This window comes from Aulostomus chinensis, chromosome 8 (assembly GCF_037954235.1).
Source record: "Aulostomus chinensis isolate RoL2024-O1b breed Wild chromosome 8, RoL_Achi_v1.0, whole genome shotgun sequence".
Lineage (NCBI taxonomy): Eukaryota > Metazoa > Chordata > Actinopteri > Syngnathiformes > Aulostomidae > Aulostomus > Aulostomus chinensis.
Genome location: NC_141327.1, coordinates 2,970,001 through 2,990,108, shown reverse-complemented (window position 1 = coordinate 2,990,108; position 20,108 = coordinate 2,970,001). Strand labels below are relative to the sequence as shown.

The 20,108-nt window shown below is 42.6% G+C and overlaps 1 protein-coding gene across 5 annotated transcripts in view; it reads right to left on the bottom strand.

Annotated features, from left to right (window-relative positions):
• tenm3 (teneurin transmembrane protein 3) overlaps positions 1–20,108 on the bottom strand; it is a 469,376-nt gene that overhangs the window by 81,568 nt on the left and 367,700 nt on the right. For 3 of the 5 annotated variants that reach the window (XM_086210453.1, XM_086210456.1, XM_086210457.1), the window contains 7 exons: positions 19,316–19,510; positions 16,451–16,651; positions 12,103–12,288; positions 10,165–10,191; positions 2,758–2,904; positions 1,519–1,649; positions 1,258–1,346 (listed from right to left, as the gene is read on the bottom strand). In XM_086210453.1, coding sequence (XP_086066579.1) covers positions 1,258–1,346; positions 1,519–1,649; positions 2,758–2,904; positions 10,165–10,191; positions 12,103–12,288; positions 16,451–16,651; positions 19,316–19,510 — 976 coding nt within the window. The remainder of the gene's footprint in view (positions 1–1,257; positions 1,347–1,518; positions 1,650–2,757; positions 2,905–10,164; positions 10,192–12,102; positions 12,289–16,450; positions 16,652–19,315; positions 19,511–20,108) is intronic. The other 2 variants (XM_086210454.1, XM_086210455.1) reach the window with 1 other exon arrangement.

Genomic DNA, 20,108 nt, shown 5'->3' with positions numbered 1-20,108 from the left:
CAATCACACACACACACACACGCACACACACACACACACACACACACACACACACACACACACACACTCCATTATGGAAATGCGGGACATTTCTATTATAGGATTGTGGCCCCTTGCTCTTATGAAACATTCAGATTAGCATAAAAAATATGGTAAAAGCAGAAAAAAGGCTGAGCAGAATTGCTGTCATGTTTCTTCCCTGTCAGTAGCTTCGCCTCACTCTCTATATTTTGCAGGCTGCCAAATCTTTCCGTCTCTTATCATATTTCATGAATGTTATGTTTGAGGCACATGTGGGTAGAAATGGCTCTGGGTGAGAAAAAAAATATGGCAGCCCTTAAGACACAGCATTGTGACTTCTGTGACAGGCAGCAAAGGCAATCTACAGCTGCTCGTTTCAGGGTAAATAAAAGTAGGGTAAGCTATGACTCGCAGGCAGATGGATTATGAGTGAAACATTTATCAGTACACAAAGAAACACACGTTAAAAAAGTAGCATCGTGACAACTAACTTGAAACAGAAGAGCAGGAATAGTTGCTACCCTGCTAATATGAACTGTAGGGAACCGAGGCCCTGAAGTTTTCTTTGTCCTTTGCTGCATGGAAGAGTCACTGACAGGTGGGCCCAGAGATATTAATTATATGTAGTTACAGTTTAACAACAAACTTTATCATCCAAAATGATTGACACCGGTGCGCGACCAGCATTGGGGCTGATGATGTTGCCACTACATTAGAATTAGTAAGACACAAATATCACACAATATCACTAAAATCCATAGATCAGCCTACGCTCTTTTGCATTGACCCTCAAATGTTGCTGACAAAAACTCAGGTGCCAGAGATATGTAACGGAAGCAGATAGTCTAGGATTTACAAATAAACTTTTGTGTCATCAAGGCAATAATTCACAATGTCACTGTGTATTTATTTTTTCATCCATTTTCTATCCCGCTTATCTGCAAAGGGTGGAGCCTATCCCAGCTGTCATTGGGTGAGAGGCGGGTTCACCCTGGACGGGTCGCCAGGCCGTCACAGGGCCATCAGGAGCAATTAGGGGTTCAGTATCTTGCTCAAGGACACTTGGACATGGTCACCAGGGGAAGTGAGGTTTGAACCAGCGACTCTTTGTTTGCTAGACGGCCACACTACCTCTGAGCCACGCCGCCCTCAATGTGTATCTAATAAATGTAAATTATTGCGATTATCTTTATTTAACAATGATCCTTCCAACTCCACTGAGGTTGGGATAGTTACCTTCTGTTGAACGGACTGTCTCCAGTGATGACGTGAGTGCATTCAGGACCAACGAGGAAGTGGATGCGCTGGTAGAAAGACCGAGCAGCCTGAAACACAAATACATGAAGTACAAACACATAAATCAGGAAATGTGACAGAGAGGAACTGCTGCCGCCTCCGGTCACTCTGAGTATCGAGGCTGAAAAGTTATGTGGGGTTAAACCAGGAAGCTGCAACGATGTTCTAAAATTGATGGAATTTCTGGCTGGATCTCCTTACCTGCTGAGGAGCCAGCGAGGATGGAGACTGGCTGAGTACCTCCACCGGGTCAGGTGACCCTTTGCAGTATAACTGGTTCTGACAGGAAGGCTGCAAACAGCAGTCTGGATCCATACAGTCGGCCAAGCCATCTGAGAATCACACGCACAGTCACACACACACACACACACACACACACACACACACACACACACACACACACACACACACACACACACACACACACACAGACACACACACTAATTTTCAGAAACTTGGAAGAGGAGGACCAGGAACAATGAGAGGATTAGGAATAATTAACAGTGCAGGATGACAAGAGGAAGACAGGAATGTACTGGTACCAAGGATGGGGGGATGAAGAAGAGACAAAGATAGAGGCAGGACAATGATGGATGGGAGGAGCATCACGTGTAGCTTAGAATTAAGAGCGAATGGAGGAGAACAGATGTGCTGTCTGAATGAGAGTTAGTTAAATGTAGATAGACTTTGAAGTAGGAACAAATAAATAAAGGCAGCAATGGCAGAATGAGGAGGAGGAGGAGGAGTGGATAGACAGATGGAGAGATGGAAGGAGAGAAGAAGGTATGTAAGGTAATAAAATCCATGCTGCCATTTTTCTATGTTAGTTTATGAAAGCCAGTTGTACATCTGGTAAGCAGGCAGCAGGGACGGCCATTAAACGTACGTACACACACTCTGCCAAAATGAACACCTCCTCTCTCAGTCTCTTCTGTCGTTTTTTCACTTCATCTCTCCACCTTTTCAATTATCACCATGTTCTCTTTCCGAGTCCTGGGTTCAGGTTCTGGCACCGTGTTTTAGAGGAGCATCTGTTGATGTTTTTGTCCCTCTAGAAATTCATGACTGGCACAGTTTTATTTATGCTTCCATTTAAAAGGTTGCACTGGTGAACACAGCTCCTTGACTGCATCCTTTCCAACCCACTGTCACATTACGGCTGAAATTCCATGTTCTGAACTCTTGCAGCAGCCAAAGAGCTGCGGTTTGTATGTACAGCAGGTTGACACCCATGGCAGGTAGGCTACAAATAGCCCGCCACCTTGTCAACTACATAACTGAGTTTGACTCGTCAGGCTGAATCCTCCAAGTCATTGCTAACACGGATATTTCAGAGTTGAGTCTTGGTACTGATTCTAAGACTCAACTGCTGGCACTTGGATAATTCCTGCCTCCGTTGTCTCCTGATGGAACATTTTCATAATCTGTGTTCAAACCTACCTCCTTCATTGTCCTTGCCATCTGTACAGATCGTTTCCATGGCTACGTGACATCCGGCTCCTCTCCATCCTGATTGACAGATGCAGTGCCAGCCGCTGGCCTCCAGGGTGCATCTTCCATTGTTGTTGCAGAGACCTGGACAACCCTCTGGGCACAGGAGAGAAACACCCAGTTACAAAAGTCAGGACAGAGTGAGTGGGTGGGTGGGGGTGGGGGGGTCACTGCTGGCCATCAGAGTGTGAAATAGGCTTCAACCAATATACATTTTTGAAGGTTGGTGGTGATAGTTTTGCACTATGGCTCTGGAAGATGAGAGTGGTTCCCTCTCATCTTAGAAAAGCCCCTGAAAGTGCACTGAGACCATCATGGGACAATAAATCTCTGGTGGAAGTCAGAAACAGCCCTGGGTGAGTTGGCAGCTCCTTAAGGCACGAGGCCGGGTTCAGTGCAGGTTTTTACACACACTGCTGAGTAAAATCCTCCCACACCACACTGAAGTTATCTCTCAGTTCACACATCTGACAAAATAAAAACAGATACACATGGCGTGATCTCCAACTGACCCTGGAAATAATCCATACTCCAAACACTCCAATGATTTAGAATATGATGAAAAATAAAGGATGTATGTTTGTGCTCAGTAAGTATGTCTCCCTATGGAGTACGTGTGGGATTTTTTTTTTCTCACATGGGACAATTCCATCTGAACTTATCGAAGTGGCTCGAGACGATGACTAACCCTAACAACTGACGTCATGCAGACGACTATCAAGCGCTTTTGATTACTACGGAAAGAGTTTTCGATGTAACCTGCTGAAATAAAATGTGTTGAGTTGCCTTTTGAGATTTTCATGCAAATGTGTTTAAATACTGACAGGCTGGGTCGTGTTATCGTGCATCTGTATTTGTATGCACATGCAACTGAAATTGCTGCACTTTCATACTCCTATGTGGACATTTGTATGTACATCTGTAATATTTGTTGCTGCTGAATGTATATATTTTTATATATTTCTATATAACTATCTTCATGTTGTATTTTCTGAACATGAATGGGAGCAGCAAAAACACAAGTGGAAGTACTTTTTATTACTACATCATCATCATGTTGCTATTTCAGCCAATTGTAATCTGTTTATTGCATTAAAATCCCAGGAAAATCAAGGCTGGCAGCAGGAATGCCCCAGACGAGGTTCTTGGAAGCAGCTATGAAAGTCAGGCTGTGCGCACCGATGGATCTGGGACTTTCTGGGGTAGTAATCTTAGTCATAGTTGATGAGGGAAAAAAACTGGAGTGCACAGCATACCTACACGTAGTGTGTATCTGCAACATGTGGCAGAGGCTCTTGACCTGAGCTGTGACACGGCCTGCACTGGTTGTACTGCCTGAGTCTGCTCTAAGAACACAACTGAAATGAGTCCAGTGCAAGTGTTGTGTAAAGAGTTAGAAACGCGTGGAACTGACTCAAATCCACCCCGTTTATTGTGTGAGCAGAGCAACGGGAGAAGCAACAACAGAGCAGCTCTGAGTTGAGCTACACCCTGAACTCGTGGCCGACTCATCGGATCCACACATCGGATCCATCAGCTCTGCGCGTGTGGGTTTTTTTTTTAGCTGCATTCTAATACTTCTTGTTATTTCAGTCAGTTTTAATTCTTATGCTGAATGCCATTTGAGCAGCTGATAAACTGTTTTTTCGATCTATCCATCTATTTATCTATCTATCGATCTATCCATCTATCTATCGATCTATCCATCTATCCATCTATCTATCTATCTATCTATCTATCCATCTATCCATCCATCTGTCTATCTATCTATCTATCTATCTATCTATCTATCTATCTATCTATCTATCTATCTATCTATCTATCTATCTATCTATCTATCATCTATCATCTATCTATCTATCTATCATCTATCTATCTATCTATCAATCTATCTATCTATCTATCTATCTATCTATCTATCTATCTATCTATCCATCCAATAACGTCCATGGATGTGCACTAGATTCCTGTAGGTGGCTGTGATGCACTGTAACTGTTCTTGATCAGAACATTGGTATGAATTCTCTTGCAATTTAGGATAAACACATTCTCATTTTTCATTGCATTTTTTCAAAATAAAATCATGTGAACTTGTATTTGGGCTGACTCATCTTTTCACCGTACTCTACGCCCCCTCCTCAGTATTTATTGGTGTATACGGGAGTTTTACTGAGCCATGAAGGTCCCTTAGATTTCTACACATTGCTCATCAATTGTAGCTTTCAGCAGCTATCTGTCTTCAAAAGCCCATATTGGTTAAAACCTGATGTGTTAAAGCACCTTTCTCCAACAAATGGACTGACAGACTGAAAGACAGATAAATAGACAAATAAGACAGAACCATACATTAAGTCACATGAGAGAGACAGACTGACAGACGTTGTAGTTTCACATGAACCACTAAGACTGCCTACAGCCAAACGGCTGCTGTGTGCTGCACGGCTTCAATCAGAGAGGAATTGCAAGTTCTGAATTTTTTCATCTGTAAACAGAGAAGGATGTTATCGTTGTGCGATATGATGATGGAGAATGGGACGCTGAAAAGCAAACATTTTGAGGATGTTGAGAATTTGAAGTCTGTGCATGTGTAGTCAGCCCAAATCAGAATGAAACCAACCCCCCCCCCCCCAAGCGACCTGACAAATGGAATCTTTTCCTTCTTTTTTTTTTTTTTTGCTTTAGAAATATGGATCCCTTTGTCCTTGTTCTTGTAGTCAGTGAAAAAAACAACAAAATCACAGGTTAGAATCCATGTGAAAACACAACAGGTAGACAGATGCGCACAAAGTATAGGGAGGACAGGGTGGTGTGGACAGCATGCCTCCGAAGGCTATACTTTATGCCTCTGTTTGACGCTCCTGTTTAACCACAGAGTAGACAGTGAGGCTGGCAACTGATTCCAAACAGTGAATATCAGAACCAAGCAAAGCCTAGCTGGAGAGACAGAATGAGGGGTGGAGTCAAATATGGAGGAGGAGGAGGATGATGATGATGATGATGGGAGTGGTGGTGATGGGGGGGACAGAGTGAGAGACAGGAGAGTGAATGAAGGAGGACAGAGAGACAGCAGCTAAATTAACACATACATGTATATCAGGCTTCTGGATGCAAGACGAAACAGGAGTCACACCTTGGTTTTGTGTGTGCGTGCATGTGTGTGTCCATGTTTGTGTGCACTGTCATCTCTGTTTAGTGTGTGTGAGAATCAGACAAAAAAATAAAAGAACCAGAAAAACATACATACAAGTTCATGACAAAAGTACAACACAAAGAATACGATATAAAACGAGAAGTAAATAAGAAAGGAAACCGAACCAAAAACTCTTGCTTCAACAAACAAATAATATACAATAATGATGAAAAGGAATAAAACAGACTGCAAACTGAAACATAAAGACAATCCCAACAAGAGCTCACAAATCAGAATGTGAAGTGGTTGTATTTTGGGACAGTGAGGCCTTGGATTAAGTCTTTGGCATGAATTACCTTTATATCCTGAGAATAGGAGAGGGCACGAGGAAGAGAGGGAGGAAAATTAGGGATAAAACGTAAATCGAACAAAAGCAGCACTGCCAAATATACTCTGTGATGTACAGATAGATGGAGACTGCAGCCAAAAGAAGAGGAGGAGGGAAGGAGGGAAGAGCTGGGATCATGGGAGTGCAAGAACAGAAAGAGAGACAGAGCAGAAAAACCTCAACAGAATTCAAACGAACGGTTCATTCAGACCTATGTCATCATCCAACAACACAAAGGGTAATAGGAACAATATGCAAGTGGTAGAAAGACATTAAAAAAAGCAGGGCAGTGAAAGGTAAGTAAAACTTCTCTTCAATCAAAGACCCTTTTCAGTAAATACAGTAATTTGCCAACCACTGTAGGGCTGGTGGAGGCAGGGCTGAATAGCAGCCACCACGGCTGAAGGCTGAAGTGCATAGCCTCTATTACTAAATCCAAGGAGTGCATATACATATTTATAGATTCTTCAAGGATAACCACCATGGAGTATGCGATGTTTCTGCTGATTGTAATTTGTGTCAATGCAGGAGGCAGGTGGGAAGTCGTGGGGGGGGGGGGGGGGAATGGTAGCGATGCAGCGTGCCTCTGAGAGCAACTTTTCACATTCACTCCCGAGATTTAAATAAAAATATGAGTGATTTCTCCTTAAAAAAGAGACTTGTTGTTTAGTTTTGATGCACAAAAGACAAAAACAATATAAAAGACAAAGTAAATGAACCAAAGTTGTGATCAAGGGGCCAAAATCGTATCCAACACAAGTTGCAGTAATGGCGGGAACCACTTGCCAAAAAGGATGAAGGAAGGACAAGATGTCTATCAAATGTTAAGTAGCTGGAGGAAGGCACCCGCCATGTTCACTCATTAAAAGAAGGCGAGGGGGACACGCGAGGGCGTCTAGTGCAGTGAGGGGAGGAGGCGCAGGGAGGCAGTCAACGCTGCAGGTGGAGCAGGGAAGAAGATTCAATACTTTATTCCTCCCGGTGCATAAAAGTGCCTCTTTGCGTCTGAGGAAACAGGTTGAGTCAGGACTTCTACTTTACCAGAGTCTGGTTTTTGTTTCACGAGTCCCTCCACGTGTGTGCACCATGGTAGCTGTATCCTCATTTTCTTTCCAGTTGTGCTGCAGCGACTGCAGACTGCAGCAAAGTGAGTAGTGAACCAATGTGCGTGGACTCCTACGTTAACGCGCTACATTGGCTGCTCTGGTTCTGTTTGTTATTCTTAAGTTGTACTGTAATATTGACTTGTTACTTTTCGACCCGCCTCGCCAGTACCCATAATATGTTCTAATAGCTGAACCAAACATCCCTCCTGGATTGTACCTATCACATCGCACCTTGCAGGAGACAAGACTTCACATCCTAATTCGGATGAATACATTTGTGCTCCCAATCTTGTACTAAACATGTCTTGATCTTTCCTCAGCCGCGCATGCACAGCAACTCTTGATCCTCTGAAACCATCAGGATTTGAGAATAATAGAGGGGTTGGCAGACTCCTCCGTGCCTCCACCTCTCCAGCATCAATTTTGATTACTCCTTTTTGAATTGGTCCCCCAGAAGTCCCCTTTCTTTATGGAAGTGCTACACTTGAGTCTAAAAACACTGGAGTCTGCAATCTTAGGGACGAGCCCTTCTGAGGGAATTGATTGTCATGTCTGAGTGTAGCTTGATCAGCTGTGGTGGTTGCTGCTCTCCCCATCGCCTTATTTCATTAAACCGTTTTCTTGCTACAAAAGCCCAGAAATGATGAACAGATGGCTTATAAAAACTGACAACTCAGACATTGTATGTCAGTGTGCACTTAAGTATGCAACGGGGAAAGCCAATAAAAACAGCTAATTACCTTTTCCGTTTAAAATGGACTGTACATATGTGCATTCATAACATGGTGTAAAGGAAGGCTGTGTCCTCCAATGTGTTTTCCTTTTCACTGGCTGATGCAGCTTTGCCTCTGAGGAGGTACACCGAGCTACACCCCCACTCCACAGGCTTCAAAATACCTCAAATGACTTCATGCTGTAAATAAACAATTGTGCCGTCTAAAATACCGTATGACTGGCAGCTTTAGCACAACAGCCAAATGTGTTAGACTGATTACACTCGCTGAAATCCTTTCAAAGGCACGTGGGCGAAGAAATGAGGCAAACCAGCTTACAGGACAACTACCACCAGAAAGCAGGATTTCACATCCATCATTTTAGTCACTGTTGGTGGTGAACTCAGCAGCTGAGACGGTCACATGTTACAGTGCTAGAACTACAAGACGATATATACAACAGCTAAATATATCGCTGCAGCATTTTTGTTCTTAATCCTGCTTCGTGCAAACTTTTCTTGTGATTCAGTGTTTGTTGATTCTTAAAACACAAATTTACACCAAAAAAGGTTTTTTTTGCTTTCAAGTACTCACAAACAGGTGTCTTCAGATATTTTTCTCTCCTGCGTTACTCTATAATGTAGAAAGAGCCATCCACATGTATTTAGCTGGATGCTAAAGGTGACTGAGCCTTAACGAGAGAAAAACTGTCCAAAAACGCCTGTTTACAAGGTCTTGACGGGTGCATTGTCTGGTATGATCCACATCCCCTGTATCCATCGGTATGCTCAGTAATCCACAAACACTTTGAGCAAAAATAAAACACCTCTGGTTTCATGTTGCTGTGAGTGGAACCAGCTGGCACAATAATCTGAACCAACTTGCTCGCACTTGTCCACAGTCACTCACGGTAGCACCAAACAGAGTGTTGTGGTTGGTTTGTTTTTAACTCAAATCAAAGTGTTTGTGGATTACTGAGCAAATGGCTGGATGAAGAAGAGGTAGACTATAACACACAGCAGGCTTACCAGTTTGAAAATAGACGTTTTTGGACAGTTGCTATTATTCGCCGTCAGTCTCCATTAGCTTAAAGCTAGAGTAAATATACGTGGCTGGCTCTTTCTGCATTCTGGAGTCATCAAAGAAGTGATGGGGGGGGGGGCACAAGCACAGCAGACGTGTTTGTGAGTACTTGAAAGTCAAAGTACACATTTTTGATATCGCTTTAAAATGTGAGTCACCGAAGTCGCAGGCATTCATAATAAAGGCTAGAAAGCCAGAAGTCTCATGGTTGAGGTCCAGACACAGTAAATCCAAATTTAGACTAAAGCCGAAGCCACTGGATGCCAGAAGGAGTGAAAAAGGAGGACAACATGAAGCTACAGTGAGTGGACGGAATATACATGGAAAATTCAGAGACAGCTGTAAAGTAAAAACACACCGCAGTTCATAAATTGCATTTAATGTGAAAAACATTCATGTGTGCCTGCCACCTGACAAGCACAGGAAAGTAAAGCCAGAAGGACAGTATTAACTCTGACAGCAACAGTCATGGTCCATGGTGTCAAAGCTGGCAAAATGATAGGGGGATGAGAGGAAAATAAACAGAAATACTTCATATATATATATATATATATATATATATATATATATATATATATATATATATATATATATATATATATACACACACACACACACGCACACACACCAATTTGCAAATTTATTAGGTACACCCAGATCCGACTGAACCAGTACAATGCAACAACAGTAAATCCTCCCTCATGAAGATCAATGTTTATTCCTCCAATTGGAGGGGTGTTGCCAATCTGGAGGCCGTCATTTTTGGGAGGTGTTCCTAATATTTTGTCAACTGTAATTAAATGTATATATAGGTGGAAAAAACAGTCATGACTGAAGCAGCCACAGCTCCACAGTAGATGAGGAGAAAAGCAACGGATGAATGCAGTAAGCAAAAAGCTAATGACCATGGGGAGGAGGGGGAAAAGAGTACAGTACCTTTTACTCTAATATCCGGATTGTGAGCTTTAGGGAGGGAAAAGAAAGACAGGAATAAGAAGAAAGGAAAATATTTATTCCAGAAATATAGGCTGGATGGAGGAGAACAGAGAAAAAGACTTGGGAGCTGCCATCAGCGAGGGCTGCTCATTCCAGAAATCCCATTTGTGATTCACCCAGTGAATGAAAGTGCAGACAGAAGGAGGAAAGACAGGCAGGCAGAAAAATAGAGAGAGGACCCGTATTGTTAATCATCATCCTTAAAACTAGCATAGCGAGCATATTTGTCAGTGTTTTATTCTTTATTTTGTCTATTATGTTCTTGCGAGCATTCTGGCTAAACCTACTGGACATTATGTAAGCAGGGCCACGGTATAAAAACTGCAAATTAATGAATGTGGAAACCATTTCACAGTGAGGTCAGAGTTTCCAGCAGACCCACAAAAGATGAGATGGAAGGAGTGAAGAAGAGAAGAGTGTCCTTCTGTCTGAAGCCTCTCCTCTGCTAGACGCTCCGTCCAAACAAACAAGCTGTTTGTTGGCTAAGCTCTCTTAATGGATTCCTCCTCATCCCACTGTTGTTATACAGTACTCAGCCTCCTCCTCCCTGCCAGTGTCACTTTCTGTGTGTGTGTCTAAGTGACAATAACTGAAGCCAATTTGCAGCTCTGACAGCGATACTGTAGCTGTCTGTCTGTTTGACAACAAATAGCTTTTTAAGTGAGGGTTTTGGCGGTGACTGAAGCCGCCACAAAGGCCTCGCTGCTCGTTTGTTTCACTGTTTAACAGTTCCACCATAACAGGATGACGTTTCTCACATCGCTACTCATTTAAAGGACCAGTGTGTAGCATCTAGAGACAAAATCAAAGTGTGTGTACTGGATGGTTCCTGCGTTGCAATATTATGCAAAGCCGGCACCAGCAATCACTCCAAGCAGAAGCTTTGTTCCTCCCTGCGAACACAGTTGGGAAAGAGGAATAATTTTCCAGTGTCATGTGACTCAAGTTCTTGAGAGCCTCACCCCCTTTCTCTTCTACAGCCTCTGTGTGGCAGCAAAATACCTGCTGGTATGTCACTAATTGCAGTCACCAACATGTCCGACCAGCTTCAATTCATGCTGAATGTAAAAAGTAATACCAGAGTGCAATAGCAGAGCAGAACACACTTTTCTACCTTGTTAGTGAAGGTGCAGCATTTTAACCAAAATGTAAAAAAAAAAAAGGGGGGGGGTAACTAAGAGAAGCAGCTGAAGCACACATCTGCACCGTTCTCAGCTCCTGCAGCTGTTGCATTGTGGGCTCTGAAAAATGACACCAAAAACTGCTGTTCCTCGTGTGGCCACATGGGATTGGCTCCACAATGGAGTCAATCCCATCCACTGTGTTCCAAAGCTTGAGCTGCGTTTTTGCAGCCTGCTACAAAAAAAACTAAAAAAAAAAACCTTTCAATGATTGTGATTTTTTTTTTATGTCATTCTCCTTGGCTCCTCTGAATTAGGTTGGTTCCTGTTCTGAATATGCCCCTCAGCTTGTAAAAATTCAATCTTAACCCTTTGAAATGGGACTCTAGATATAACTGGCTCATTGTAAGCTCACCAAAACACAACAGCTCTAGGTTCAGGTGATTTTTCATGAATGAATACACACTTGTGATTATTTCATTTACATTTTAGCCGGTAGCACATCCTAAATTCTCCACACTGGCCCATTAAAAACATTCTCCAGTTCTCTGTCGGGACTTCAGGTAGTGAGTGAACTAAAGGGAAGGTGGTGCCTCATTTATCCAAACTGAATAAGAAGGTAGAGATGCTGAATGTTGAGTTTGAGAGCCGCTGTGGAAAGATCAAATCAAGCAATTCCTTCAAGGCATATCTGCACGACAACATTTTGTTGTTATGTGTGTGAGTGTGTGTGTGTGTGTTTGTATGATTCACTCACCAATGTTGCAGTGCTCCCCGGTCCATCCCTGGTCACACTCACACTTCCCCTCCTTACACACTCCATTCTTGGTGCACAGTGGGTGGCAGGCCTTCTGGTCACACACAGTTCCCGTCCAGCCCTCTTCACACCGACACAAGCCACCATAGCAGACACCATGGTTGCCGCAGTTCACCTCGCACACCTCTGTTGAAACAATGATATTCCCACAAACACTTGTTACAGTTTACAGCTGGACTATAGGGACTCCACCTACGACAGGACTGTTTCCATCTGGAAGCAAGGAAATGAAGAAAAACTTCAAAACTAAAAAAACCCATTAATCTCATCGAATGCCGGCCTGTACGTGACTGCAGAAAAGGCTGGGATTTAATTTACAGAAATGTGGACACGTGTGTCTGTGAATGTGACAACATGTCCTCTGAGCGTGGTGAATCTGTGAGTGTTACGCCCACCAGCATGTGTGTATGGTCACATGACTATGGTGGAGTGAACAACACGGATACCAACGAGCAAGTGCGCGATGAACAAACCACCGCTTCACCAGTGGCAAAAAGCACAGCATCTTCTCTCTGGCGACGCTGAACGGAAAGGGAAGATGCAGACATGGAGAGCACGAGTGAAAGCCCAGGCAGGTCAAGACAAAGGCCCAACTGAAAGCTGTCAATGCCTCACAAACAACAACAACGCACAATTCGACAAAAACAACTCCAGATGCGTTTGTGTCGCACTGTGCGACAAGACCTCAGTGAGACAAGAAGAAATGACAGACTTCCTGGGAGGAGACATGGTGCCGATATTAACTGTTAGCATAGAGGACAGGAGCTTATCAGCTGTCCAGTCCTGAGCCTTACAACAGACGCCTGAAGGAGGCTTTGGCTGCTGGACCAGAGGGAGGAGTGTTGGGTTGCTATGACTACGGTCAGTGCTAGCAACTTTACAAAAATTCCACAACGGTACTGTTTTTTCTTTGCAGAAATGCCTTTTTTCCCCCAAGAGACTTTGGTTATTGTATTTCTTATGCTATTTAATATTTGTATGTTGTGAGTTAGGCAATACACATTTCAAAACTATCATTGATAAGCAAGTAGAGTCATGATACCATCTATTTATTCCATCTCAAATCACAATGTTGTCCACTAGAAGTACTAACTCACAATCCTACCAAGTCCTGTCGCAATACCACAAAGCTAAATGCTCACCGGGAGGTGAGAAGCTGAGCTGCAAGCCTGCGTTGCAACCACCTTGTTTGCTCTTCAAACACATTGTTCACCTGCACGAAACAAAGCCGGTAACACACAGAATCCGGAATACAGATTTGGGAATACAGACTTGGGAATGCCTCCACTCCAGCAGATCTTGTCCTTGCCAACAGATTCTACAACATCCAGTTCTGCAAGAATTCCCTACAGGCGCCTGTTGTCCTCACGGTTGTAGCCTGGAAGAGTGGTGATCCATATAATTTTTACCTTTAGCTTTCAAATAGTATCTTAATCTATCTGTGTTTGTTGGACAAGTTAAGCACAAGATAATCCCATTCTGGAGCTGATGAGCTGAGCAGAGAGGAGAGGCGCGGCGTGGCGCGGCGCCGGCTCGGGTACGGCTAATTCTCTTCTCAGCCATAATGACTCTCCACACAAGTTGATGGAATATAAATGAGAAAATCAATTAGGAGAGCAGGGGCTTTATCCTCAAGTCTGTCCCTGTATCCTGTCGTCTCCACCTGAATATGTGTGTCGGTGTCGTGAACTCAGCTCTGCGATCCTGCACAGCAGTGTGTGTGTGTGTGTGTGTGTGTGTGCGTGTGTATCTGTAGGAACAGCTTAATGGAGAAAAATGCTTGATACTGAAGAATTACAGGGGTCTAAATGTTTCTTCAAATGTGTGTGTGTGTGTGTGTGAGTGTGTGCACACGTGCATCTAATGTGCCACACAATGTGTGTTTTTCCACAAACAAAACTGAACAAAAGGGAAGTGTGTGAATTTGTGCATCCGATTGCCTCTAAGTGTGGTTCTTACAAAGAGACAGAGCTTAATTTGGATGTGTTTGATGGTTTTGACAGGACAATGCTCAGTGTAGCAGCCAAAGGCAAGACACACTCACACACGAACGCACACGCACGGGTTTGTTTTTATATCAAGCCATCTGTTACTGATCTGCATTCCTCCTTCACCTTTTTACTGTCTCACCTCTTTTTCTGCATCAATGCTGTCACTTAATTATCTTGTTCTCTTCATCCTCCCTCTCCACGTCTGCAGCACCACAACATGGGAAACTCTCCTCACGAACAACAGCACCAGATAATTTCTTTTCCAATGACAAAAAAACAACTTGTGTCTATATCTGTGGAGACACAGGTCCGTCTGGAGCTGAGGAAGATTGCGTTACCACATTGAACATAGTAAAATCTCTCAGGGAGGAAATGGTTAACTAGGAAACAACTTTGGAGCAAACTGAGCCATCACCTGCTGTCTGCCCAGTCTACAGGTCCCAGTCACCAAAGACATTACACTGGCTCTATTCCCGTTCGGTGAAGTATAAGCTGTGGATGTCCACCGAGAACACACAATTTCCTGATCAGGCCAATGAGATTTAGGGGCATTCATTAAAACTTCAAGCAAGGAATTAAGAATATAGGAGAAAAACTGCTGTTTGGGATTTAATATCCCGGCATGTGAGCGCTGTTGGTGCTCTCAAACACACGCCGTCACACTGCAAATAAAGATGGCCCAAAAGATGAAATATACACAAGCAAGTGTAAGATTATTATTATTATTATATTTACTTTACTATTATTATTATTATTATTATTATGTTATTATTACACATAATGTTCCATTTGTGTAACTGAGGTTTACTTGTGTGAAAATAGATTTAAATGTACCACAGTGTCTGAGGGTGCTAATATTACCGCTCTGACCAAGTGTGGCTGCCAGCACTTCATGCGCTTGAATTTTACTCGTTTGCAGTGAATCTTATTTGCATAGACAGAGACCTGTTTTTCCTCCAAATGCATGTCGAGGCTTATGTTATTAAATCCAACCATACAGCACTCAGACGCTACATGGCAGCACGGATAGGCCTGCACTTCACCTTTGCGGTTGCTTTGTGTCACACACAGGTCATCATGGTTTCATGTTTTTGTTGAGTGCTTTTTCTTGCATTGTTTTTGTCCCTGCAAAGCTCTTTGAGCAGCCTTAGGCATGAAATACAATCTATAAAAATAACTTGGCCTCATCTTAGATTTAACCAAGCTCTTTCTTTGGCCAAACCCAAAACTTTAACCATAGATGAGCTCGATGAGAAAAAGATGGAACATGGGGGTATCCAGCACATGTCCTGCTGTCAGGAAGTGTTAATGGCGGTAATAATTAGAGGGCAATGACAATAAATATTCAGCTGTTCGTCTTTGAGGACCTGGTGCTCTGCAACCCCAAACTTTGCCAGAGACGCACGCAGAAGTCCAAATGAGTGCAAATCACAATAGGAGGGGTTTGTCCTGCACCCCACGTGTTTTTACAGTTCGTCTACTGTTACTCTTGGTAACAATTGAGGCAGGATGGTGGTTTTGGTAAATATTAAATAAGTTATGTAATATGAAAAATGTGCTTGGAGATCTTCCATGATCGCAGACGTTGGATGACTTCGACCAAGAGCTTTGATGGACCGAAACATAACCAGAGAAACATAAATCACGCAGCAGTTGTCTCGAGTGGATGATCCCAAAGACTCAAAATAAGCTGACACAAAGTTTCTTTATGTTGAAATTAAATGTGTGAAATGTTTCCTAAGGAAACAATGACAGTGTTTCAGGACATGCTGCGTTAATGGTAACCAGGCGGAACCTCTTATTGATGCTGAGTGTTACACTGTGTTTGCCTCTCATGTGGCCTGCAGACGCATCTGTTTGTGGCCACTACAAACCACAGCTTTAAGGCCTACTCACACCACAGTACCTCTATTTTAGTTTCACTGCATTGTTGCAGATGTTGGTGAAGTCCGAGATTGGTTGGGCGCCTGGCTACGCCACGGAGCCTGCACTTGCTTACAAGCTGATGTGTGGGAGGTCTTCAGTCTGTGTCTTTATCTTGGCTAAGGTGAACGTGTTTGAGCCATCAGAGGAATTCACCGCCTGAGAAAATGACCTTACCAAAGCAACTTCTTCCCTCACATCTGTTTTCACAAGTACGACTTCATGTTTTACAGCATACGCAGTTGTCAGAGTGTAGCCTTCTCACGAATTGCTTTTGCTGATCTTGATTCTCCTGAAAAGCTCCAACTCTCTCAAGCTCATTGCGCTGAAGTCAGTATAAATTCATTTATTGTCATATATGACATGACACCCACCTAAGGAGCAGTCCGACCCGGTCCAGTTCTGGTCACAGGAACAGATGCTGGTCTCTTGATTGTAGGTGCCATGACCTGAACACTGGTCCGGACACATGGCCTTGGTGATCTCACAGCTGGCTCCGCCCCATCCTGGCTGACAGTGACACTCGCCATGAATACACACACCGTGGGCCGAACAACTGGGATCGATACAGTCCACTGCAGACAGGGAGACAGAGAAGGACACTTAGCAACGGGATCACAACTGTCTGGAGCAGCTGTTGCTTCGCTGTTCTTGTCTTTTGTTGACATGTTGATAAAGTACTGATTATTGCTTAAAAGTGCCGTGTGCAAATCTGAGGTCTCACTCGCTGGCAAAAACAGTCATAAGTATGGTGTGCTAACAGGCTAACAGGCTGAGCACTGAGTGTCACACAGGACAGTTTAATTTACAGACACATTTCATCAACAAATCTTTTGTTTTTGTGATTCAACATCTAAAATCTGGAAGGGGGATGCTGAGGAAGTCTCACCTTCATGCTACTGGAATCTTTCCCATGAAACTTAAAGCACAAACAATTGTATCCATGACAACAAAAATAGCAGAAATGTATTTTATATATTTATGCGTTTGTTTTGTGTGGTTTTGCCCAGCAGCCATTCCTCCAAGAGGGAGGTAAACTTTTACAAAACATTTTCCAGGAGGGAGAAAAGGAAAGTACAGCATCAAACTGTCAGAGCAATATATATTTTTCTTTATGTTCACACTGCATCCAACGGGCTGCAGATTCCTCTGAGGATCTGCACACTTCTCAGCACAACACAAAAGCTGTGTGTGTCTTGCTTGCTTGTGTGTACGGATTTAACAACACCCCTATAGAGAAGCACGGTCAGCGGCCTCCAGCGAGGCTGACAAGCTTGACAAGGAAAGAAAGGAGAAGGCAGTTCATGATCATGGAGAAGCTAGCAGCATGAGTGGAGGACAAACCCTGAGCTACAATATCTTCATCTTCATCATCATCATCATCATCATCATGTACACAGTATTTGTCCCTGGTGATGATCACACACAATCATTGTTGCTTGTGTTTTAGTCCTTTTGTCGGAGGAATTCTTCAATCCTGCATGGTATACAGTTTGTAACATAATTTGCACATTTAACAGCCATAAATGGGATTAACACACAAACACACACACACACGCACACTGTCATAGAGGGCAGGTTCCCCTCCTTCTCCTCCCCAATACATTCACTGAGGATTAGCGTGACCGCGAGTTGAACTAATCTGAATCTAATCTGGTTACTGTCCCTGGTGACTGTACATCTGCAGTATCTATCTTAGACACACACACACACACACACACACGTATGTTTAATATATATATATATATATATATATATATATATATATATATATATATATATATATATATATATAAACACATATATACATATATGTGTGTGTGTGTTTGTATATGTGTGTATGTATATATACACACATATATAAAAACAAATATCTATATTATGTATACACACATACAGTATATGCATAGTTATTTGTATAATTATACAGTATATGTGCATAATTATGTGTGTATACATATATACACAAGTACACTATATACATATAGCATATGTATATTTACATATATACACATTTTTATGTATATATATGTATCTCTATATAAATACATATATATCCATATACAGTATAAAAGTATATAGATGGATATAGAGAAACTGTAAATACATGTATATTGTATGTGTGTATCTGTCGCTCTATCTATCGTGTGTGTGTGTGTGTGTACCTACTAAACAAAGGTCCCCAACACCAGTTGAACAAATTCAGTATCAGTTTGAACGACTGTTGCCTAGCAGGATCAGACATCTTAGTTTTGGCTGTGACCCGTTATTGAAGTCCTTCAGCTCAGTAGATTTTTAAATGTGCACATAACTTGAGGTCATAATCGTTCTTATAGGCAATGATGGTCATGACAATCTCTCGTGAGCCCAAAATGAGCTGCAGAGCATCTCAGACCACAGTAACAGTACACAGTAACAGTACACAGTAACAGACCACAGTAACAGACCACAGTAACAGTACACAGTAACAGACCACAGTAACAGACCACAGTAACAGACCACAGTAACAGTACACAGTAACAGACCACAGTAACAGAACACAGTAACAGTACACAGTAACAGAACACAGTAACAGTACACAGTAACAGACCACAGTAACAGCATACAGTAACAGACCACAGTAACAGTATACAGTTTCAGCATCACTGAGTGTCTTCAGGGATGCATCACACCAGGGATCAGGGGTTAAGGGTGGGACCACTTCAACCCATAACCTTTTCTATAATTTATGAATAGAAATAACGTGTTATGATACCAACCCTCGTGTAAATGTAGATACAGGTTTTATTGTATTTTTACTGACATATTTTGTTTTTCGACCACACTGCTTTGGCTCTCACTTGTTTCACCACCTTGTGTACTTCCCTGACTCCACGGTGACCTCCTCTGCTTGTTGAAGATTTGGAGGGCAGAGCAAGTGAGGCGATAGCTGCAGGCGAAATTAAAACTACAGCGCACATCTGTAGTGTTCTTGTAAAAGATGTGCCCTTTGAAAGGGGAGACCATCATGAATTATCATCCAATTAAATCACATGGAAGTTCAGTAAATGTACCTGGCAGCTTTAAATATCCACTCAATCAATTATGTATATGGAATTATATTTTGTAGATTCAGCATCTCAGAGAGATGAAATGATGCACAGCAACATCTTAACACCATACGTAACAAATGTCAGGTTGTGTGAGTGGATAAGAAAAATGTCTATTAGTTTTTAATTTATTTTAAGTTATTTTTTTACCTTCCTCACAGTTGTCTCCCTTGTAACCAGTATTGCAGATGCAGGCGCCGATGATGCAGATGCCATGTCCCCCACAGTGGATGTCGATACACTGGTTGGCTGGAACATCACACTCAGTGCCCTTCCAGCCGCTGTAGCACTGGCAGCGCCCACGGGAGTACTGGCCGTTCCCACTACACAGCACAGGGCAGGAAGCTGCCCCAGACAGACGGGAGCGGGAGGAGGTTGATTAGCTGGCTACTAATGACAGCTCATACAAAACCAACAGACAGCAACAACGTAGTCATTGGAAATAGACACAAAAAAGCATAGATCATATATATGATATATGTACCGTATATTTGCCTCCAGCAATGTGCCCATTTTAATCCAGCGTCCAGCCGCCCCCTACAAGCGTGTAAGACTCCTTTTGTGATGTCAGTGTGGAACATTGGCTGATAAATCTACTGAGGTGTGTGTGCACGGCCTTGCAAAGCTGATGGACGAAATGCTCCAAATTCTCTTTTGAATCAAATACTTTCTTTCAAGGGAATTTATTTCATGAAGCTTTAAAAAAAGGCATATTGTGTTGGTAGTCCATTCACTATCTGAACACGGTTAAATGACATACATCGTTTAAAAAAAACAATAACAAACAGACGTTGCAAGAAAGTATAATTCCTTCCTGTACAAGAATATGAAAATGTGCCTGTCAGGATTTCCAGAAATACCGACCCATGGCGGGTTCTTAAATGACCATTTAACAGGTTGCAGTCACTTAACCAGGGAAACATTAATCTCACAATAAAAACAC